General features: G+C 43.2%; 2 protein-coding genes and 1 pseudogene across 2 annotated transcripts; 2 read left to right on the forward strand and 1 right to left on the reverse strand.

Annotated features, from left to right (window-relative positions):
• The first annotated feature begins 4,490 nt into the window (after nucleotides 1-4,490).
• On the forward strand, nucleotides 4,491-8,889 carry LOC127331657 (probable serine/threonine-protein kinase PBL7). Its single transcript, XM_051357834.2, has 5 exons — nucleotides 4,491-4,788; nucleotides 6,274-6,467; nucleotides 6,610-6,799; nucleotides 7,267-7,658; nucleotides 7,767-8,889. The coding sequence occupies exons 1-5, from the start codon at nucleotides 4,692-4,694 to the stop codon at nucleotides 8,304-8,306; spliced, it is 1,413 nt and encodes a 470-aa protein (XP_051213794.1). The 5' UTR covers nucleotides 4,491-4,691; the 3' UTR covers nucleotides 8,307-8,889.
• Nucleotides 8,890-9,450: 561 nt separating this feature from the next.
• On the reverse strand, nucleotides 9,451-13,535 carry LOC127331658 (lipase-like; annotated as a pseudogene).
• A 6,964-nt stretch (nucleotides 13,536-20,499) lies between these two features.
• Nucleotides 20,500-21,390, forward strand: LOC127328340 (zinc finger CCCH domain-containing protein 50-like). The gene has a single exon (XM_051354945.1). It carries the CDS (start codon nucleotides 20,500-20,502, stop codon nucleotides 21,388-21,390), a length of 891 nt encoding a protein of 296 aa, XP_051210905.1.
• Nucleotides 21,391-23,907: the final 2,517 nt, after the last annotated feature.

A 23,907-nucleotide genomic window follows, 5' to 3' on the forward strand; every position in this document is an offset into this window, starting at 1 on the left:
TGCCGCTGTGCGCATCACACCTTCCTCTTGGGGTTCCCAACGGACGTGTCAACTACACGCATCACTCCACCGTAGCGCCGCCTAGCTCTTCCTGCGATGCAGCCAGGCCCGCGAGGAACTCCATGGCGGATCCTGGTGGCCGGCGAGATGGTCGAGGCCGCGGGCCTGGGCGCCCCCAGGGCGGGGACAGGGGTCGTCGTGGTGGAGCAGCTACGGCCCCACGGTCGCTATCACGTGCGCCTTCCTTGTCTTCGCAGGAGGAGCGTTGCTTCGAGTTCCTCCTCCGCATCGACTATGACCCACTCGGCATCAAGTGGCTCCCGGAAAAGTTTGCTGAGTTCATCGATGGCGTCGAGCTGGCCCAATTGCAGCTACGGGAGCCTAGCTGCAACTTCTGCTGGTGGCCTGTCGAGATCTTGTTCGACGGGCAAGGCAAGATGTACATGCACACGGGGTAGGACAAGTTCGCCCGCGACCTCGTGCTCAAGCCCGGCTGTCAGCTCACCTTTCTATATAATTTTTTGAAATATATAATTATAATTTTAGAATTTTTTAATACACTGAGAGCACTGGTGCCCATGATCCAAAAGAGCTTTTCCTGATTTTATATGTTTGTCTATTCGACGTAGTTCAATTTTCGTTTGCCGAAAGCACTCTAGTCTCGTAGAGAAAACAAAAAAAAAAAAGCACTCCATTCATATCCTGCGATGACTTTGGGTGTCTCTTGCAAGTGGAGCTTTATGCTGCAAGTTTTTTTTATTCGCTGCAATTATGTGTTTCTATATTGTATACATGCGGCGATATTTTTGGAAAAAAAATGTGAGGAATGCTATCTGTTGCATACATGTGAAAATTGTTTGCACTAGTGTTTTGAAATGTTTCATTCGTCTTTTGCATGCCGTTGACATATTGTGACGAAAAATATGTTCCTACTCCCCTCCCACGCACAAGCGGCTAGGGTTCTTCGCCTCCCGTCGGCGCCGCTGCCGTTTTGCCTCGCCTCTGTGGCCTCTAGGCCATGGAGGCGGGGTGGATCTAGGCCTCCTCCAGCGGTAGGGCTCCGTTTTTCCTGTTTTTAGGGTCAGTGTTTGGTGGGGCGGCGTTCAGGTGGTGGTGGCGGCGTCTCTTCCAATAAGGTCTCCCCGGCTTAAATCCCATCACAATGGCGACGTAGAGAAGCTTCTGAGAGTGGTGTGTTCTTCAAGGGCTTCTTCTGGCTGTGAGGATCTTTAGATCGTCAAGGAGCTTCAGGGGCAGTTCATCCTTCTTCTTCGTCTCCGGGAGGGATGTGGTCTTATTGACCCGTTTGGCGACTTCCCGTCCGTAACCAACAACGTCAGGCCGGCCCGGGGAGGTGTGGCAGTGGCGGCGCGCTGTCGACATGGTCTAAGGTTGAAGATGAAGGGCTTCTCAAGGATCTCGTTGTAATTTTCGTTCTTCTTAAGATGCTTTGTACTGTTTGTTGTTCCTTCTAATGTCAAATCCTAATCGCAATTTTTTATGGTGTTAGCGTAAGAAATGTTGCACCAGAGAGGAGTGTGTTGCAATGACCAAACAGTTCAGATCCACATTTTCATTGAGATCGAACATTAGGGGAAGCTATCGATCCAAACTGACCTCCACTTGACCTATGCTTAGTGTCCCCTTTTGTACAAACGGGACAGTGGACAATTTTTTTAAAAAACAATTTTAATTTTCATAGATTTGATAGTAGTATAATTTTTTTTTTTGAGGAAAAGGCAGTCGAAACTGCCGTCCAATTAGATAGAAAGAGTGCTATGCACAGAATAACCCAGTTTATAAGGAAAATCGGATCCAAAAACCATACATTACCCGGTTTATAAGGAAAACCGAGATGAAAAACCGCACAAGCGAGGAGTCCCGTCATCCACATGACGCAGGCACCCAAGCAACAAACACACCTCCAGATTCGGGGCCGCCGTCCCGATGTACCAACCAGAACAACCTTCGCATTGCCCGAAGACGAACCAGCCGGGTCAACAAACTCGCTGTCCACATAGATCTCCAAGTCGCCACCCAAGCACCTTGCCTTCGGGGCCGCTGCCCCGACGTAGCAACCAGGACGACCTTCGCATAGCCCGAAGATGAACCAGCTGGGTCGAGGACCTTGCCGCCCACGCAGCCCCAGAAACGCCACCCAAAACTAAGCAGCGCCACGACCCCGCCCCATAGGGCCGCTACCGCAAAGGAGATCGAGGCCGCCGCCTCGAAGTGCCACCACCGTCCAAGGCCGCTGCCCCGGTGTCCACTGCCCCTGACCACATAGCCAAGCACCTCACCACCGAGAAACCGTCGCACCGCAAAGGCCAAGAACTCCAAGGCGACGCCTCCAACAAGGTAATGACGCGTCCGTCACCGTCGCCCGCTCCCGATGGAGTTTAGGTTTTCACTCGGAGAACTTGTAGCCACTCGCGTCGGTCGGTATCGGAACTCCACAACGACGCCAACAAGAAGGGAAACGACGCCTGAAGGCGCCGCCATCGTCATCACAGACCTAAGTCGGTGCAAGGCTTTCACCCGGAGTTCGACCCGAACACGAAGCTTGGGGAGCCGCCGGGAGGCAGAAGACCATGTCATCGACCACCGATCTCCACTGCAAGACGATCCACCGCTGCACCTCTCACCGCGGTAAATGCCCTACCAGGCCGCTCCCAAAGCCGCAGCCGCTACTCCGGGGCCGCCGCCCCGGTATCCTCGCCAGCCACCGGAGCATGCCAGCCGAAAGAGGAGGGCCTCTCCAACCAGCGGCCACCACCTGCATCTCCTCCCTGCAGAAGCCAACACACTCCCGCCCCTGCACCTCCGCAAGGCAGATGCTCACCTCGCCCCCGCCCCGCCAACAGCGGCCGTGGCCCGCATGGCCCAGATTGGGGCCCGCCCGACGCCGATAGCCGCCGCACCCCTAAATTTGGATAAGCTTGACCCGGTATCTTAGACACCCACCTGGATCTAGGTGCTAAGACCTCCAGATGTACTCTCTACATCTCTATAGAAAAAGAAAATTCGTATTCATCGCAAACATTATAAAACCATATTATTGTTCTATTATCCGAAGCCATCTGTATTTCTGTAGTACCACATGACACGTTCAGACGACAATTTTAAAAATAAATCATGCATGGGGTCGTGATTAGCAGGCTAGCTGGCTTAAATAAACCCACACAATGTAGTGCGGGGCAGGGACACGACAGGAGAGCCAGCCAAATAATGCAGGTCAGGTGAGGTGACGACCTAAGCTAGCTAGTCAAACGGAACGGAACGGAACGGGTGGATGCGCCTAGCTGGTCGTGCCATCACACGAAAGCGACTCGTACATATCAAAACTCTCGTCAAATCATCACTTGCCACCGGCCAAACAAATGGATTTTGCTTATGTATAAACACTAAACAAACAAACTGACTTCGGTTAATGACTATGTTGAAATTACAAGACATTGTCATACTATCATGTATTAGCAATAATGCTCATTACAGTACCAACTGGCTTTTAAATTGCTAAGTAATGCTTTGACCTTTATGGTGTTGCATGTACTGGATGATGCATCTTTTAGATTAAAAAAAAAACTAGGTGAGATGCCTTTTTTTGTCCCGGGCCAACCGTGTGTGGCATGTCAAATCCTATATTCAATAATGATATCTACCTTGTGTTATGAGCATCAAACGCCTCTATAAATGCATGTTTTGCTAAAGCAACTCAATAATTGTGCCAATTTTAACTGGTTGTGCATTGATATACAACATCCATCCCAAGGTTTAATGCCTATAATTTTTTTAGAAAGTCAAACGAAGTAAAGTTTGACTAAACTTTTAGAAGAATTTATGAACAAATATAATATTTTGTTGGTACCATAGGAAATTATATTTCATTATCTATCTAATGATATTGATTTTGTACTTTTTATTTTAATAATTTTTAATAAAAACCTTAGTTAAATTTAACATAGTTTGACTTTCTGAAAAAAAATATAGACCTTGAGCTTTGGGATGGAGGTAGTATTTTATAAGGCTATTACGTATTTCGAGTACTGTAAGTTAAAATGAAATTGAATATTAGAACTGAAACATTCCGCCATAAAAGAATATATGTACTCTCTCCATACCGGTTTATAAGACTATTATGTATTTTGAGGAAAAAATTTAAATACTAATTTGATTAATAAAATGTAAGATATATATATCATAAAAATTATACTATTAAAAACTTATTTTGAATATAAATTCAATGGTAGTATATCTTATATTTTGTTGACTAAATTTATAGTCAAACTTTTTTCTCAAAATACGTAATTACCTTAAACTGGTATGGGGGAGTAGATGAAATAGTCTTATCTCTCATGCATTTTTTCTCGTTCAAACCATATTTTTCTCCTTTTCTTTAACCAACAACTCTTTTGCTTGACAAAATGACAGCACAACTACCTCAACTCAACTGGTCCCAGCAAACTGCTTCCTGAAGAACAGTTCAACCGCCATTATAATATTAACAATTTTGCCTCACTGACGTCGTCTCAAGCTGCCCTTTTCTACGCCTCTACTTTTGACTTGCCATCCTCTCTCCCCCAAAATTTGTTACCTTAGACGACGGGGAGATCAGTACGCTAGGCGGAAGATCGAGCCCACGAGCTGGAATTTCTCGGAGGATTGGCCAGCATTTCTAACTATCTCGGGAGATGAGCTGCTTCCCGTGCTCAGGATCGTCGGGGAAGGCCGGGGAGGAGCCGGCGGCCCTCTCGCCGTCGCCGCGGCCCTCGGCGAAGGCGCCACCTGGTACGTCCGCCATCTCGACTTGTCCAATTTCTGCCAAAACTGGGGAGATTGATCCTTTGGTTAATCTGAATCTTGTATTGTTCGGTCGGCGGCGGATGTTTGCTGGTTTTAGTGATTTGTGTGCGTTGGTTTATGTAATCATAAAAGGCTGGAATCTAATTGTTTTCTTGACGGTACAAGAGACTAGCTGATCACTAATTGCCCATTAGGGCGGTTGATTCGTTCAACCAGGCATCGATCATGTGCTTACTTGTAGCATATTGATTTACCTGGCTCAGAAATGGGGACTAAGCACATTAGTTTTGTATAGTTTGACCGTATTTTATTTTCCTTACGGATGGAAGGGTATATTTGATCGTGGCAGATAGATAATTCTTTCTCTTAGATATGCAAATGTCGGTCTGAAATTTTGCTGAGAAGGTCGTGGACTGGTGGTGAAGGGACACAAAAAATAATTCTACTATTTCTGGCAGAAATTTTACTCAGCTGAAGTGGCGTGAAAGGGAGATAGATGTCTGAAGTGAAGCTTGCAATTGAAGTATTTTTATTACCAAACTTCCTGTCTGAAGCAACCAAAGAAACAATTGTTTGATGTGTGGTAGCCGTACAGTTTTTAAAAGTTTGCTTGAATTAGAGTTCACCCTTTTGTTTAATTGTTGGGTCTAATGAGGACCTGAGGAGTTTGAAGTGACCACCGCAGTTTAGATTTTAGCTTCTATCTGCTGGGCATGAGTCTGATCCTTTGTTTGAACTTTGAACGCAAGATCTTGTTTCTTTTTTTTTTTCTTGTGGCTGGTGCAGCTTCTCATGTATCTGCAGGCAGAAATATTTTCCATCATATAACATTTATATAAAACCAATGTAGATTTGTTCGGTGGCAGGGTGGTACACGAGATTTATGTTACATTATTTTTTCCCTGTGTACACTGGTACTGAATCACTTCTAATAAAATCATAGCGCTTTAGATTTCTTTCCCTTAAAGCCAATCATTTTACAAAAGGTAGTATCTTGCACACCAGTTCTACTTATGCTACCAACTTGATCATAGCAAGTGCTAAAGGAAATTCTGGACGAGCTACGGCATTAGAGTAGCCGGTAACAGATGTGAATGCACCACTGCCTGATTCAACATGGATTCTACATCTTGGAACCAGACCAATTTGGGAGCGGCTTTGTGATCACAGAACCTACCAGCAACAAAATATTGATTCTGCAAAAATCAGAGCACTAAATGCAGTAAAATAGAGTTGTAATTCACTAGTTCTTCCAGATGCTCACTGAATCTGTTGGTCTCCACATCATGCTACTGTTACATATGTATATATTTTTATTGATTGGATGTGTATTATAGCTGTATATGCATCTTGGTCCAGTTCTTTAGATCCCTCCCTATTATACTTCCCTGGCTATATGATTTATTTGAATTCTTAAAAACATACAAGAGGAACTATATGCTAATTTTTTTTCTGGTTGGGTGGGTCCAGATCGAACTAATTCTCGTAGTTCCGTATCCAAGAAGGAAGTTTCTGTTCGCAGAGATGGAAGCATTGCACATGGTCCAGCAAAGATTTTTACTTTCCGAGAGCTAGCTGTTGCTACCAAGAATTTCAGAAAAGACTGTTTGTTGGGTGAAGGTGGTTTTGGTCGCGTCTATAAAGGACACATGGAGAATGGACAGGTTTGTTATCACTAGCACTTGTAACTGTGTTTTCCTTTTCCTTTAGATAACCGTGTTTTCTTTCATGGACTGCAACTTAGGAGATGGATTTACTGGTAATTTCAATGATTTCCTTACTGATTTTGAGTGTGTCATTTCACAGGTCATTGCAGTGAAGCAACTCGATAGAAATGGTTTTCAAGGAAATCGTGAATTTCTTGTGGAGGTTCTCATGCTAAGCCTTTTGCACCATCCCAACCTTGTGAGATTAATTGGATATTGCGCAGATGGTGATCAGCGCCTCCTAGTTTATGAGTATATGTTACTGGGATCCCTAGAAAACCATCTACATGGTACGCTTCTCATTGTATGGTTTCTCGTCCAATAAAAACTGCTCGTCATTCGTTATTGCAATTGGTGCTTATATATTACCACTATCTCGATATTTAGTTCGCTTGAGCTTCATTAAGAATATGTAAGAGCAGGCTTGAGCTTTAGTTTACGATGTTCTGCATTAAAATAACAGAACATGAAAGGCAATATTTAACTGGGGAAATACAAAATCATACCCCCGAAGTATTAGTAAATGGTAAATAGATAATGGTCATATTATTTCAGCTTCCTGTCATGGGCTACATCACAAATAATTTCAGCTTCAGGTTCAGCATTTGTTAGATTGATTTCTAACCTGTTATAATCAAAAGTGTGAGCCTAGTTATCCGTCATCATCATCCTGCTCAGTACTGATACCATACATAACCATTTCAAAAACTTGTCATCTGCGTCTTCTCTTGTAACTAATGGATCATTGTCTTGACAGACCGCCCACCAGACAAGGAGCCCCTTGATTGGAATTCAAGGATGAAGATTGCTGTCGGTGCAGCAAAGGGTTTAGAGTACCTACATGATAAGGCAAATCCACCTGTCATATATAGAGATTTCAAACCATCAAATATTCTTCTGAGTGAAGATTATTACCCCAAGCTGTCTGACTTTGGGCTTGCTAAACTTGGTCCAGTTGGTGACAAAACCCACGTCTCAACAAGAGTTATGGGAACATATGGCTATTGCGCTCCTGAATATGCCATGACAGGACAGTTGACAGTAAAGTCTGATGTTTACAGTTTTGGTGTTGTCTTTCTTGAACTCGTTACAGGTCGGAGAGCCATTGATCACACCCAGCCTGATGGGGAGACAAATCTTGTCGCATGGGTATGTTCAACTGCACCAAGTCACCACCCATCATTTTGGGAGTAGAGGGGATAAACATTTATTTTGTTTCTTCATAGATGCCAAGTGTTTGATCCATATAATTTGCAGGCTCGCCCAATGTTCAGAGACCGGCGAAAATTCTGCCAGATGGCCGACCCATTGCTGAAGGGCCGCTATCCCAAGAGGGGTTTGTATCAGTCTCTGGCTATTGCAGCAATGTGTTTGCAGGAAAAGGCAGCATCCCGACCACTCATAGGGGATGTTGTCACTGCACTCTCTTATCTAGCTTCGCAACAATATGATCCAAAAAGCTGCAGGACTTGTCCATCTACCCCAAGGGCGAAAGCACACCGACGAACAACGAGTGTTCCCGACGCTCAACATGCAGCTGACTCAGTTAACTGGAACGTCGTAGACTTGGGAAGAAAGGAGACTATTAGAAGTGGGGAACATGAACAGGATTACAGTGAAGGTTGCGGCAGTGGCAGTAGCTCTGGAAGGAATGATGGCTTAGATGTGCCAGAACTGCTTTCTTGGCATAATGGGAAATCTTATGGTGAAGCTGATAGCGATCGCAAGTCCGCTGTCATAGTTGATGCACACGAGAAACCAAGAGCAGACTCTGGCAAATATCACAGGCAGTTCTGATGGCATATACAAGGAGTGTTGCAGTCAATTTTGCCAGTCTTCTCCACATCTGCTGTTGTTGAGGGTTGAGTAATTTTCTGTGGCTACAGACCAGGCAACCAGCCCTCTTCTCTCGCCTAGGCTCGTGTTTCCCCATTCTAAATGACCATACATTGAACTCCGTGGTTTTTTCGGTTTCGAGGGAGCACTTACAATTTCACCGTATCACGAAAAGAAGGCTGAAGTTCTCCGCATTACAAAAGGAAGGTGCTGATCAACTGTTGTGAATCAGGCTCTCAGGATTACTATTTCGATCAGTAGCAGCGGCACTCTCGACATGTCAAAGACTACCCCTTTGTAATTAGTCCATGCATGTATTTATTGTTCAGGATGACTTTTTGTTTGGTTCTTGTTACTGTTATATATGTTTGCGCATCAAAAGGACTTGTCTTGTAAGTAGACCTATTTTTAGAGGATTTATTTTTTGTCCATACCTTGTATAAGAGTGTAAGGGAATGATTTGTAGAGGATATAACACAATCAGGCATGATGCTGTACAGACTATAAAGTATAAATAACATACAAAGTTTTTTTGGACTGTAAATGATACTCCAGTAGCCAAAAATTGTAAGCTTTCAGTAAGAAATGCAATGGGTACTACCTAACACTAGAATTTGAATCAACTACTGTCCAGAGTAGAATTTTTTTTCTCTGAAATGTGGGCCAAATTTAAGTTCAGAATCTTGTGACATAGAGTATAGATACATCTCGTTGCAATGTTATCAATTTATTCTGCTTTATTTTCCAGACTAGAGATACCTGTATAGATATCTCCATTTTTTCAAAAAGGAAGCAAGAGCCCAGCCTCCGCCATGCAACCTTTTATTATTTTATTAAAGAGTTGAAGTCTTACAATTTTTTTTTTGTATCATAGGTCACGTAGGGTCGATACATGTATCAACCATCTAAAAAAGAAAGAAAAAACATGAAACAGCTCTACGTCATCATGTTAATCTATGATCAAAATGTCAGCTGTAATGGCTATATATATCCCGACAATCATATCCAGCCGGTTGCAGTCTGTAGCCAAATCATGTCGCCCCTTCATTGGTTGTATGTAAGACCATGTATAACCTGCATAAAAGTAGTTTTTGCTAGTGGTATAGATATCTCCATGGTATTGTATTTCACAAGATGCTCACACATTGACGATCTTTCGTGCATCTGATGGGAATCAAGGTCTAAGAGCCTATAATTCGTATGTACATTTCTACATATTCACAGGCTATGAAAGAATAATCTATGTATAACCCAATCTAATGAGGTTCCCCAGCTGAAGCATCTGTCTTCAAGAGAAAACAAGGCGCCATCTTTTACTCTAAACTGCTGTTTACAGAATGTTGTAGGCTATCTAGAACTGCTCCAGTCTGTCTGCACACCATTCTTGACAATCGAGACATCAACATTGTGCTTTGCCATGATAATGTTGCTGGCAAGATCCTTTCGTAATTGCTCGACACTTTGCGCTCTGATGATTCTGCAGGTGCTCCAGTCGTCTGCTTCCATATCTACTCCCAGGTATGTGAAATGGTCCTGGATGCTCAGACTCAATATGGAAAGGCACCTAGGAAAATAATCAATGGAAGAATGTTAGAAATAGGAGCTAGAGACACAAAGCTGAGCTGCAAGGAAGGTTTGAGCTGTAAAACCTGCAGCAGTTTGGGTCTTCCCCGCTGGAATCACATATCTGTTCGGTTGTGTTGTCTTCAGAGTCGTTGATCCAGACCTTAAATTTGAGCGGAAGTACATATAGTTACTGTATAGCAGTACGCATAACACAGAGATAAAGGTTAGACTGAGTTGGTATGCAAGAAATTTATGCTCAAGGTATACCTCTCTTGGGAAATGGTGGTACGTCAGTTTGGAAAGAAAGGAGAAATAAGGTGGCAAATGTGGCACAATATCATGTGCGTGTACCATTCGAATTGTGTTCGGTACATATTCGGCAAAGTAGGAGGCAAAAACAGCATTGCCAACACGAGGCTGTCCAAAAGTCATGAGTTGAACCTTTTTGCTTCCAAGACTGATCTGCGGATAGAGTTTGAAGAAAAAAATGACAACTTACATAATAAGTGTAAAAAAATAGAATGCTTGTGTTAGAACTTTGATACAAGATTGCAATCAACGTCCTAGAAGCAATTAGGAGTCTGGACATTGGATATATTTATGAAACCTTGGGTCTTGTGTACTTACAGAAAGATCAAGCGCACAAAAGGCAGCCATCGCTCCTCCCATCGAGTGCCCTGTAACTATGACGTTGATATCCCCATATGTGTTTCTTGCCTTGCGAACAGCACTTGTGATAGCAACACGTAAAATTGTATTATTATAGGAGGAGAAAAATCCACTGTGCACCTTTAACCAGAGTAGTAGAAAGTTTTTTAGCAAAAAGACATGAATTTTCTTTCTAAGATATAAACAGTTTATTGGCAATGACCTTTGCATTTGGCATGTTTGGATAGCTCAGGTCAAGTTGCTTCCATATCAAGTCCTCGATCCAATTCTGTACACTGAGCAAGCAAACACTAAACATAAATCACACGTGTATCAAGAAATCATGCAATTTCGTTAGCACCTTGTTCTTTTTTAGAGGGTTGCTACCTGTTCTCTTGAGTCCCTCTTATTGCAACTATTATTGCATTCAGATTATGATCTATGCCAACGAATGCCTGTTACATTGCTCACCAATAGAATGGCAGGCAAAAGAAAGGCAATATCATGAAAATCTCACTTTATAAGAAATATCCCTATAACTATATCATGGAGATTCATGTCAACTTAATTTGAAATGTGTTAAGATAGAACCTGCAAGCAATTCTCCACATCAACAATTAGAGATCTCATCTCAAAGTCCTATTTCAGAAGTAGTAAACATATTAACATACTAGTAATTCTTACTTGACATATCACAGAAAAAAACTAAAAGAGATAAAAATGGTAAAACACATAATCCGTTAAAAGGATCAAGCACATATCCTAAAATCTGAATACTTGAAAGGTGGCTTCCCCCAGTGCCAAATAATTGTTAACCGTTAAGCGTGCATCCTTTAAGGTCTGAACAGTTCTAGTTTTAGGGAGGCAAATATGCACCCCTCAAATAAATAGGAATGAAAGAGAATTGTTTGACAGTTTCTTACTTGAGTCAAGTCATTGCATCTTGAGCATGTCCATGTATACAGAGCTGTTAAGTCTGTCATATATACCTAGAGACATAAAAGGAGGCAACTGAAAGTTGTGCGCTACCAAAGATCGTATTTAGTTAATTTTACTTGTGGTTCAAGACAAAGATGAAATAAAGCTCCATTTGGAAAGCACGATGTGGATGTAATAAAATAATGAGCATAAGCTTAACTTACAGCTGAAGCATATTCCACAAGGGTCTTAGCAAGAGTATGATCATAAACAAGACTCTGATCGTGATTCTCCACAGAGAGCTCTGCGATAATGAAAACAGCTGGTGTAAGCTTGAACACAGATATTGAAGATAATTTTCAAATATAAGATGCACAACAGATGGACCAACATTTAGGACAAAAAAAACAGTTCATCAAACGGAAAGGAAATACAATAAACAGCTCTAGTACTGTTTGGGACAGCTTAGATTAGGTGATTAAGCCCATGTATATTCATAACTGTGGGGAAGTCACTTTCAGTTTCTTCACTGGTCTCGGCTCTCAACCATATAGCAGAAGTGACATGATCTTTCTTGACTTGGTGCTTATGACATTTTTAAGCACATGCTTACTTATTGAGCCAGTACTTCCTTCTGGTGTATATTCATGTCCAAATAATATCATGGCCATTGGCCAGAGGCAGTGTATGCCAAGTGCTAACTAAAGGTTATTGGGGAAAGCTAGCCAAACAAAAATAGCTAACAATGTAAACAAGTTTAATGTTCACAATTAGTCCTATGTTTTTGTACATGTCTAGCCATAGAATAAACTATGTACTAATACCGAGAATTGTTAAGCTTATACAGTGACAGCCAAGCTAAAAGGACACAGTTTCTTTTTCCAGAAAAGGAGGCGAGAGCCCCCGGAGTCTAAAAGGACATAGATGCTTCTTCTTCGCGTTTTCTCATATCTTAAACCAACATTGACAAATTTGCAGAATCCACAACTTACAACATGTGAATCACTGAAAATAATGCAATGTTATGGTAGCCAAAAATCTATATGGGGCCTCATGAATATTTAGTTAATTGCCGTATGTTGCCAACATACTCGAAGAATTCCCTGAGAAAATCAAGCTCCAAAAGAGTATAATGGTTCTTTATCACAGTTTACCAACTCATTCTTCTTTATACAACCTTATTATTTTCTTAAAGTCAGCAACCATGCAACTAGAACTTCATTATGTTAACAAGGCAGCAGGTAAGTTCGAACTGCCAGCCACCTAATTTTGGTCCTCTTTCTATACGAAGATGGAACATTTTCCAGATGTCTGGATATACTTCCATATACACCCTCAACAATAACAAGAAGTGCGGTCAACAAGTCCAGTTGTTGAACGCTATACTCCCAACAAGCAAGCAGAACTTCCACCCATTTCCACCGTTTGTGATGTGTGTGTGTACCGGATGATACATGGTTTCTGTATTCACAGCAAGCAGTATGAACACATCAAACAACTTGATTTCTACCGATAAAGTTAACACATTCCTGGAATCCATTTGAGGCGAACCTAGAGCATTACAAAACAAGGAAGTATCAACGAATGAAAACTACCTTTGCCATGACAGGCGGAGAGCAGCAGGAGCAGCAGGGCCACCACACTGACCCGCCTCCATCTCTCCATGGACCTGCAGGCGCATCCAAACTATCATCACACAGAAAAGAAAGAATGAAAAGCAGCTTGACGAGCTGAGGACGGGACTCTGAGCATCCAAATGCAGGGAAAATATGAAGGGAAGAAAAAATAGCGGCATCCAGAATCAAATTAGAAACCAGAGCTTTGATTTGGGGACGCGCGAGCAAAACAAGAGCGCGGAAGAAGAAGAAGAGGATTTTAGGGGAGGAAATTTGTTGACCTTAGAAATTGGTAGAAGGAAGGTGAGATTGGAGCTGGATGGGGGCCAGTAAACGGCTGGAGGTCGCTGAGCTCTATTAATGCGGCGGGGAAGCGAAAATGGGACGCCGTCTGAGTCGCTTTCTCGGCGAGAAGAGAAGAGAGGAGAGGAGAGGATATTCTCCGCCGGAGCTCCCACTCTCTGATGCCGATCCTCCGGTTATTATGCTAACAAGGTCCGGTCATGGTGCGATACGGTAGGCCCCAAAACGAAATCTTTTATCTGGACTAGAAAAATTAGCATCATGCAGAGGAATCCAGCATCTTCAGTTCTTCACGCAATGATTACACCAACAGCGACCTCTTTGTTGGGTCTCGGAGGGAAGATGAACGAAATAATCTTTTCAGTTTCATTATATTGAAACGATTATTGAAAGTTGAAACTGAAAGTTATATAATCATCGCTCAGAGGAACCCAGCGTCTACGGGCTTGGGTTTACAGGTCCATCACAGAATGGTGTGTACGCACCACGATTGCACGAAGTCAAAGTTCCAATGGCACTTACTTTTACCGAGACATAAAGTCAGCAAGCACCATGCATCATGCAGAGGGATAGCGTATCAGCGTTAGAGCATCTTTAGTTGTTGATGTAAAATAGTGCAACATGATTTTTTTTAGGCATTCTGGCTTTAGGACACGAAATTTAGGACACCAATACCTTATAATGCGAAATAGAGTAGCAGCAAATAAATAGGACACCCATACACTTATAGAAACATAAAGTTTGCCATATCACCATAAACATATCAAAAGAGAAAAAAAAACCCAATTAGTTGTCACAACTGTCCCAGATGTGCATTTTGGTCACGCACTTGTAAATCGTGAATCTGGGTCATGAAGTTGCCACGAGCAAGTGTTTTCGCCACTCCGTCACGACGACAGTTAGTTTGCCGATGTGGCCAATTAGTTTTGTTTTGCGAATTAACTCCTAAAATTTAGTTTTTTCTAATCCTCTAATCCTTAGTTTGACTTTTTATGTGGGCAATTTGCAAGGAAATAATGGGCCACGTCAGCAAACTAATAGGTGGTCGTGGCGGAATGATCAAAACGCTCGTGCGGGACAACTTATTCACCCATAATTCATGATTTGCAAGTTCATGACCTGATCACACATCCAGTGCAACTTTATAGACCAAATTAGGATTTTCTCCATAAAAATATATGAATTTACATCTTTACAAAATCATCACAGAGATGTTGATAACATACTTGCAATTAATGCGATAGCTTAGGCAAATATCATCGCATTAATAGTAGAATCCAAAATCCTACAGAGTATAAATTTAGATCTTAGCTTGATCATCACACACATATCAAGTTTTGGAAAAAAAAACATAGCATAATTCAATAAGAACACATACAAAATCAAAGTTCATACAATCACATCATAATCATATATAGACATTGCACATGCAGTCATGGCTCATTGGCATATCCATGTTGTCAAGCATCTGCGACATTACATCATATACGCTGAAGTCAGCCTCCGGTGCAAAGGGGCTTTTCGTCTCCTCATCCACGGACGGCGGCGAGGAGGCGGCAGGACATGGAATTGGTCGTCGACATCTTTGGTAATCAGCGAGGGTTTTTCCATGGCCGACGACGGCCTTTGATCTTCCTTCGCTTTGCGGCTGCCAACATGGACGGTGCCCTCTTCATGTTGCTAGCCTTGCCCTTGGACCTGAACCGTCAAGCCTTCATCGTTGCACACTAGGGTTCGGCGTAGCGGCGGGTCGTGGCAACGCAAACAATTGCCGGCGGACGGGGGCGACGCTCTCGTTCGACACTGCCAAGGTAGTTGTCAGCAACTACAGAGTTGCGCTAGTGGCCGCGGTAGGGCTAGAAGGAATGTAATGGGTGGGGGAAGGGCTGGAGACACCATCCATGGCAGGGATTTCACCGACGACGGGCACAACAAGAGGGAGCGATCGTGCGTGGAAAGTTTCACCGTGACGGCTGGCTTGATGTGCTGTTGCGATTTGTTTTGAGGCAGCCATTTGGTGCGCCTAAATATGCATGACGAGATGCCAAAATTTAGGGCCGCCCAAACACAATATGCATCAACACGTAAAAATATGTTATCAGATATACTACCTCCGTCTCTAAAATGATATCGTAAACTTATCTAAATTTAAATACTCGCTCCAATCCATAGCATTAACTAGTATGGGTCGCAGGGAGTACTATATATATACACACATCAGAATTTAGACAAAGCTCTGATATTTTATTTTTTTAATGGACGGAGGGGTAGCATTGTTCTTCTTGAATTCTCGTGTCCTAAAAATCAACTGTTAGCACTAAATTTGTTTCACGTGGGAAGTGAGATGTTTTACATGGAGTAGTATACTTTAATTTGATGGTCTCGCCGGCGCCAGCTCCCGTTCACAATAGAGGATCGGACGTCGGAGGGAACCCGGGACAGCGGCGGACGTTGTACGTGGACTTGTCTGGAAATCCCACGTGAGGAGCACGTGGCGTGGACCGGCGGCGAGTGCGGGCGGCCGCGGGAGAAGAAAACTGTGAAATGGGATTGCAGCCAGATCTCTAGGGAATCGTGCCGTGCTGAACTGCTTGATTTTGACCGTGTCAGTGGATTCGATGTGTGTGGAGGCTGCATGTACATGTACCGCTGGATCGTTTTTTTTTTCCTAGAGTATATCTCGATACCAATACGTGCTGTAATGGGCTCAAGAAGGCCCAGCCGATGAAAATAGTGAGAACAGGCAGCCCACGGGCGACGACGCAGTACTTCTGGTAGCCCAGCCCAAGGACGCTTTCTGTTGCTTTGTGGACATCGCTGGCCCGCGACTGTACACTCCATAATATTTTAGGTGGACCTTAGCCCTGTTCCGTTTCCGTTCTCTCTACCAAGCCTGCTTTCATTATCTCTCGCGGGCCAAATCAGGCATGTTATCTTCTGCCTCCTCACCCGAGCTCAAGCAACCCTATCGAATTCTTCCTCTTCGCCCGAATGCTAAGAGCCTAGGATATCCTCCTGGCGATACGAACTAATCGTCATCACCATGTGAGGCTGACGACACCCACCATAGGTTGTGGTTCCATATAGATCTGCCACCATTGCATTCGATCGAGCACCCTATGGCGACCACCGCTCTAAGCTTTGGAGAACCGGTGGAGCAATTCAACGACAAGGTAGACCCTGTATAACACTATCATCACCGTATACTTGTTAGAGTCCCAATCCCACTCCTATCCCGCTTCTCTTTCTATTCTTTCACATGCTTCTCTTTTCTCTGCACAACCACTAACCGCGCCTAAACAAGGTTTAAGTATGTATGCAAGTGTCATTTCCATAAACGTTCATCTTCTACTTGAAATGCTTAATGGCCTCTTTGGACTTTGTCGATACGAGCCGGAGAGCAACTAAGATAGGAAGCACCACCCCAACTCAACAATTTCCGTTGTTGCAGTAGAATTTGTTTCTATTTATGAAGTTTACTTAGGCTTCGAAATTAGAGAAAGCATAGACCAACAGGTAGTGACACCACATAACTAGTGTGCTCCCACACAAAGACATGTGGATCCTTTGTCCTTCCGCAAAGTCAAATGATCCCGTTCTGTCCATGTTCAACATTTGATGCTTGCCGTAAATAAGGGGCACGACCACCCGAACTTGCTCCCTAGTGGGTACCCGTGGACATGGTCATTTGCTGGTTGTGTACCACACGGTTTTTCCTACGCTTGCTTTCCTTTTTAGGCGAACCCTAGCCCCGCTCCTTTACCATTCTCTCTCTCGGAAGCCAGCTTTCCACTGACGCCTCCTTTCCTTAACCTCACCGGTTCTCTCTCCAACCCTAAAGAAGCGTTTCCTTCATTGCTTCGGTGTGTGCCGGCTCCACCAATCAGGGTCTTGTGCTTCATCGGAGGGATGTTGCCGCCTCCTCATGGATGGGATCGGCCACCACACAAGGGGTTCCTAGCTACAATCGCTACAAATTTTCGGCCCGCGTTGCATTCACCAATGATATCCCCTGAAGGAGGTAGGCAAGGGCCAAATCTGGCTTTCCAAGGGGATGTATGTTCATTTGTCACTAGTTATTTCTGCAAATCATCGATCTATTTTTTAGAAGTTTATTTGGATTTTTATAAATTTCATAATTTTCAAAAATTCATATGTTCTTGTAAGTAATATTCAAAAGTTTGTAGGTTGTTGTAGTATCTGAAAGTTTATATGCTCTAATCCCTCCAACCCATACTAAGTCCCGTGATTTCAAATTTAAACTAAAATTACGGCATTTATTCTGGATCGGAGAGAGTAACAGTTTTTGAAAATTCTAATGGTTTCCAAAAGTACACAACTTCTTAAAGCTCTAACAACTTCTGAAAGTTCTAAGCAGTTCTCTTGCTTTTTCGGAATTCAGAGGATTAACATTGACGCCGCTGCAATTTTCTCAGCAACGCCACGAAATCCACATGCGACAGAGCACGGCGCGGATAGTTGATAGCGCCGACACGCCAAGGTAAAGACGTAACGTTGGCACGTCCACGTACTACAAACCGACGACCGGTGCTGACGCTGTGTCCAGATGAGATGATCTGTACTTACGTGTACCCACACAACCACAGGTGAAAAGCTGATGTGGCCTTCGCGTGGACGCCATCGGCCGGCGCCGATCGAGGAGGAACCGAGGAAGCCGACGGGCGTATGTTTTGGCGTTACCAGACCACGCAATGGATCGACCCCACGGAACATTGCCTTAACTTTGATCGATGCATTGTTGTACCGCACATTGCTGAGAGCTATGGCAGCCTGGCTATAGCTCCACCGGAAGCATGCAGCAGGTTACTTGGGGGTGAGCGGGATGCCTTGCTTGCTAATGAGTGATGATTAATCGTGCATCAGTGCATCACGTATCTATAGCCAGAACTGTAAATTCTAAACAAGATGCAATTCTTTAAGTCCTTTTTTACATTGTCGTGATTATATTTTAAGCATCTCAGTTTTTTTATATTTTTATAGGTATCAACTCGATGCCCAACACGATTAACGTTGTGTATTATGCATATTCTTATGTTTTTGTGTAATATATGAATTTTCTAAAATTCTAATAACATGTTGGTGTTGATAACCTACCTTCCATAGTCGAGAAAGGAATAAATTGTATGAACACACCCCTATATAGGGGTCGTAGTAGCAAAAACCATAATTATTGAGGTTTTGAAAAAAAAAAAAGCACTATTGAGTAATGATATGACAAATACCATACATCTAAAAAAACCAAATACCACAAATCTACAAGTAATAAGCTGAATGATAGAGACTATGATATGTGGGGCTAGGTGGCAGGTCCACGTCAGACCCAGCCTCGACAAATATTTCTCTCTCCTTCGCTCCTCTCTCTATATCATGTCAGTTCACAAACGGAAACTTCTCTCTACTTCGTGAGTCACACCTACCGCCGACCCACGCCCACCTTCTCTCACCATGCCAACGACCCATCTTGGGGACTGCCTCTCAAGCCGCCACGAGGGATGCAACCACTTCCTCTCGTCTCACGGTGTGTGTGTGTGTGTAACCGTATTATATTTCTTATTAATACTACATATGGTTTCTCTCTAAGAAAAATATGTGCATGTGCACACATATGGTCACACACACGTTGAATGAAATTGTCATACGAGAGTGTTACTTTCTTCATTGTTAGAGTATAATGACCGACCCTATCTCTTTGTTTAGTTTTTTGGAAAACTTGGTTGGTGTATCAATTCAATATGGTATCAGAGCCAAGAGATCTCAAGTTGAAGATCCCTGCTCACGTAGTATTTTGTAGGTATAGCGTGGCTCAAGATAGGGTGGGTATGCGTGTGTGTTTGGGGGGTGATGATGTCACAGTCTAAAGGACAACCTAATTTGTAGGTGTTGGATTGTCATCGAGGCATAACGAGAACATAAAGGGAATAGCACATGGAATTTTCATGAGTGTGAGAGGATGTGAAATTTATCAAACTCTCTTAATTAAAATGTGCTATAGTTATCTTGTTGACCGAGTTAATATGACAATTTTACATATCATATCTATGTCATGGTGTGCGAAAAGGTGGGCTAAACGGTTACGAGATTTGTCGGTGATGGACCGAACATTGTTGTTGGGATACGGCAAGAAACATAAATGGAGAACAACAAATGATATAGCATTGCATTTGGCGTTGGCGGGTATGTGGGAGGCTTGATAATTTTTTTTTTTTTTTTGAGAACGGGAGGCTTGATAATATTTTAGTGTAAACGACAACATAATTTGTCGGTGATGGGTTAGGACATCGTCGCCATGTCACAACAAGAAGAATGAAAAGAGAAGTACCAATGCAATGTCCACAGGTGGGATGGGTGGTGAGAGGGGCACACTCACCATCACACACACAAGAGGAAAGAAGATTTTGGTCGTGGATTTTGTACTTCTTGAGCCCACAATTAAATTTAACCCTTGATCCCACGGTTAATACCTTGACCCTCATCTCTCGCGAGTATTATTTTTGGGCCTAGGTTGGTAAGTCCGCATAGGGCGAACAACAAATCAAATAACCAAACACACCCTTTCTCGCTCAACCATCACACCGAGGGCTGCACGGCGCATCGACCACAGAACGTATCTTATCACATTGACACATGATGAACTCTCTTACCTGGCCACCACAAAACAACATAAATATCCTAATCAATATAAATACCCTACTCACTCACACAAAGTCTCCTTTTCCAGGGGAAGAAGGGTCCGGAATCTAGCTGTTAGTTAGGGGAGCCTTATTATAGACTCTATATCCAGATACCCAAACGTCTACACAATCTTTGTACAAAACGAAATGGGTAAGAGCCCTCACTCCATGTCAAGCATTACACCCCTATTTATACGTCGCACTGACACACACCACACATCGATATCCATATACAACAACCATTTATGGTTTGCATTACTATATCATCTTGTTCTTGTGAACATAACTCATAAGCATGGCCATTGCAAATAGATATATGTAGCACACAACAACATCTCCATGTGTAGTTCGTAGCCATGGTTTAATTTACATTGGACTTTGTTTTGTTGGTCTGAATAAGCTAGATCGACGATGGACGTGGCCGACATCCACACCTTGCAGTTGCCCCTAAAAGGAAACGGCGCCTTCGGCAGCATGGCGGCCGGGGACCAGGCGGTTCCGGCGCACGGGGGGCGCCGACAACTGTGGGCTTCCATGCCGGAGGAGTTCTGGCTCTACATATACAAGGTGCAGCTGTGCCCGCGGCCGAGCAACCACGACTGGACCAGGTGCCCCTATGCGCACAATGGCGAGCGCGCACGCCGCCGCGACCCGCGCATCTACCGCTACATCGCCAGCCCCTGCTTGCAATACCGCGGGCAGCAGCCGCCGAGCTGCCGACACGGGCTCAGGTGTCGTTACGCGCACGGTGTGTACGAGATGTGGCTGCACCCGTCCCGGTTCCGCACGCAGATGTGCTTGTCCAGGACGCGCTGCCCGCGCCCGATCTGCTTCTTCGCTCACTCCGCCGCTGAGCTCAGGGGCGACGAACACATCGCCGCCGCCGAGCTCAGGGGCAGCGTCTACATCGCCGTCACCGGCGTGACGCTACCGATGGTATCATCCCTGCCGCTGTCGCCACCTCGTATACAGAAGCCCCCTGTTTATGCTCCTTCAGCTTCACCACCACCGGCGGCTGTTTCACGTGACCAGCCGTTCGATGATCAGGACATGGCTAACAGGCTTCGGCTCCTGAGCCTGTACTCTGCCTTTGAAGCTGACACCTTGTTTTCTTCCACTGCCACCGCTGCAGCTACTGTGGCCACTGCTGCTCCCGCTGCCGCCACCGAGCCAACGATGGTGGCCTTACTGGACGGTGGCGGTGAGGGCGTCAAGTGCGGCCGTTGCGTGGAGGAGGAAGACTCCATGCTGAATGACTACCAGTACCCGCACATTGATCTCATCATAGACTTGGTGAGCTAAGTAAGGTGAAGAATAGTTACCGGAAAACAAGACGGTCCAGTGAGGAGTGTCACTGCCTGCGCGCGTGACTGCTCACTCTGTGTATATGTTTTCTATAAGTCAAAAGATGTGAAGTTTGACCAAATATGTAGATAAAAATATTATAACATTTAAAATAACATATCAATGCCCTTAGATTACTCATGATGTGATTTTTCATATGATACACATTTGGTATTCTAGATGTTCCTATCTTTATCCACATATTTGATCAAACTTTTTTTTGACTTTTAAAAATTGTAATATGGACTAGAATTTGGCAAGGAGGGGGTAACTTCTTTAAAAAAATCTCCAAGGGAGCGAGTTCCCGCTTGAATATATTTCATTCAAAGTTAGCTATAAAACATTTCAACTTTTACAAGATAGGTTCAAATGTACCAGAGTTTAGAGGGGGTAACATGAAAGAGAAATAAAAGGAAAAGAACACAACCACACCCAACAACACATAGGAGCAAGAGCGACAAGGATGTCAATCTGAGAAACCTTGGAGACACTTGACTGATGGGAAAATCCATCACCGATACAAGCACACGATCACAAGGAAGAGTCTGTTCGACATGATAGCGGGAGGGACAACCCATCCAGATGCATAGACTATACGTACTCATAATAAATGTACTTTCCACTTACTCAAAATATAAGGGGTTGTAACTTTCTGAAAGAGTGCGCTAGGACATCTTATAAACTGGCACAGAGGAAGTACATTGCAAAACAAGAATTATTAATTGATTATGTCTTCTTAGTAATCAGGCAAACGACATAAGTGCATAGTTACCACACAAGTTTTATTGCAGCTGCCACTTCGTTGGCTCAACTACTTTTTGGTTTAAACATCATGAAATGTACAATGTATCATCTGACAAATAATTAAGTATACACACTCCTATGAAAAAGCATAAATGATTTTTTGAACTCGATGCCTCCCCCGTTCTTTTTTTTCCCATAAGCAACGTTGTTTATTTGCAGCCAACATAGTATAATATATTTGATGTACCACATACATGTTAGGTAACACACACATGGCATGTTTGATTCGTATAATTCTTAGAACTTAGGAATAGGAACATTGCAGGAGTGGAATATCATGTCCTATTAAATTCTATATAATTTGGAAGGTACAAGAATATTTTTCATGTAGCGTTTGATTCACAGGAAATTCAAAGGAATTGTAACATGAGTTTTAAATGGATGGAAATTTTCCTACAAAACATAGTTTACTACAATCCTATAGGAAAAATTCCTATGCAATCCTAAGGGCTCAATCCTAAGAATGAAATGGTGCACACAGAAAAAAAATATAAGGATGAAAATGCTATAAAACTCCTATATGGTTCCTTTGAATCAAACAAGAAATTAAAATCCAATGGGGTTTCTCGTCTCTCTGATGGCGTTGGCTTTTGGCTCATGGTTACCTACCCAAAATTTAATATGCTAAAATTTGGCCATGGTCTTTTGAGGTCATAATGTGGCTAAGTTTGGCAACAGAATTTGAATTAAGATGGGCGAATGAACAAGCAGATGCCAGAAGATTGGAAATCATAGAAGTATGGCTTTTTCATGACTTATATTTACTACCAGTTTTGGACACGAAACAAACCTATCCTTACAAGTTTTTTTGGCATGTGCTGCCGTTGTACTTGTTTCCACTATAATAAATATGCTCATCTATCACAGATTGTTTCTGTGGTTGAAGCGTGGATTTTCATCTCCAAACCACTTCTACACACCGAGGTTGAATGGCCATGGTAGACTTTGATCTTCCACGATCATGACGTGCTAGCTAGAGTGTCTCACATTTATCATGGAAACCATTTTTGTGATAGATGGAATTCCACATCTACCACGGGATCAAAATTGTAATTGTGAAGCCTAACTTCCACGTCAATGACAAGTCAATGCTTCTATAGTGGCAACTAACGGCGTTATACGCTGCATTACAGATAACATAGCCTCTATGTGTGCCTATTCTTGAGCTAAGCAAGCATGGGCGCGATCCCCATCTAGTGGAACTACTATAACTATATCTATAGAAGGAAGGTTCATCCTTCACCGAATCATAGTTAGATGGTGGCATTAATGCACATGCGTTTCTATTGTTTGTTCCTATGGTTGTGTGTGATTTTTGCAAAATTTGGATTCCATGGATGCATGGAGGTGGTCGATCGATCAGAACGAGAGAAAGAGAAAGCGTTGGGAAATAAGCTCTACCTATATACTATTTTGGATTATAATAAGTGGTCATAATAAGTGTCCTGCCCATGTGGAGGGATTTATCTTATTACTATTTTAGATGGAAATGTATATTGCTATTGCTTATTTTCACATAAGCTGCTTTAGATTTTTGGTCGATGTGCTATTTTTTTGGTTGGTAAGCAACATGGTTCATTGTAGCCAGCATCGCAAGAACCCCACGCAACAACTGCTTATGTTGCGCCTTGCTATGACCATCTTCCTCCAAATAACAGTTTAGGGTTAATC

The sequence above is a fragment of the Lolium perenne genome, chromosome 2 (assembly GCF_019359855.2).
Source record: "Lolium perenne isolate Kyuss_39 chromosome 2, Kyuss_2.0, whole genome shotgun sequence".
NCBI classification, from domain to species: Eukaryota; Viridiplantae; Streptophyta; class Magnoliopsida; order Poales; family Poaceae; genus Lolium; species Lolium perenne.

Bases quoted from the DNA above. Each gene is read 5' to 3' on its own strand.
- LOC127331657 (XM_051357834.2), top strand. From the start codon at position 4,692: ATGAGCTGCTTCCCGTGCTCAGGATCGTCGGGGAAGGCCGGGGAGGAG. The intron at 6,800-7,266 runs GTACGCTTCTCA...TTGTCTTGACAG, and splicing joins CCTAGAAAACCATCTACATG to ACCGCCCACCAGACAAGGAG. The intron at 7,659-7,766 runs GTATGTTCAACT...TATAATTTGCAG, and splicing joins AGACAAATCTTGTCGCATGG to GCTCGCCCAATGTTCAGAGA.
- LOC127328340 (XM_051354945.1), top strand. From the start codon at position 20,500: ATGGACGTGGCCGACATCCACACCTTGCAGTTGCCCCTAAAAGGAAAC.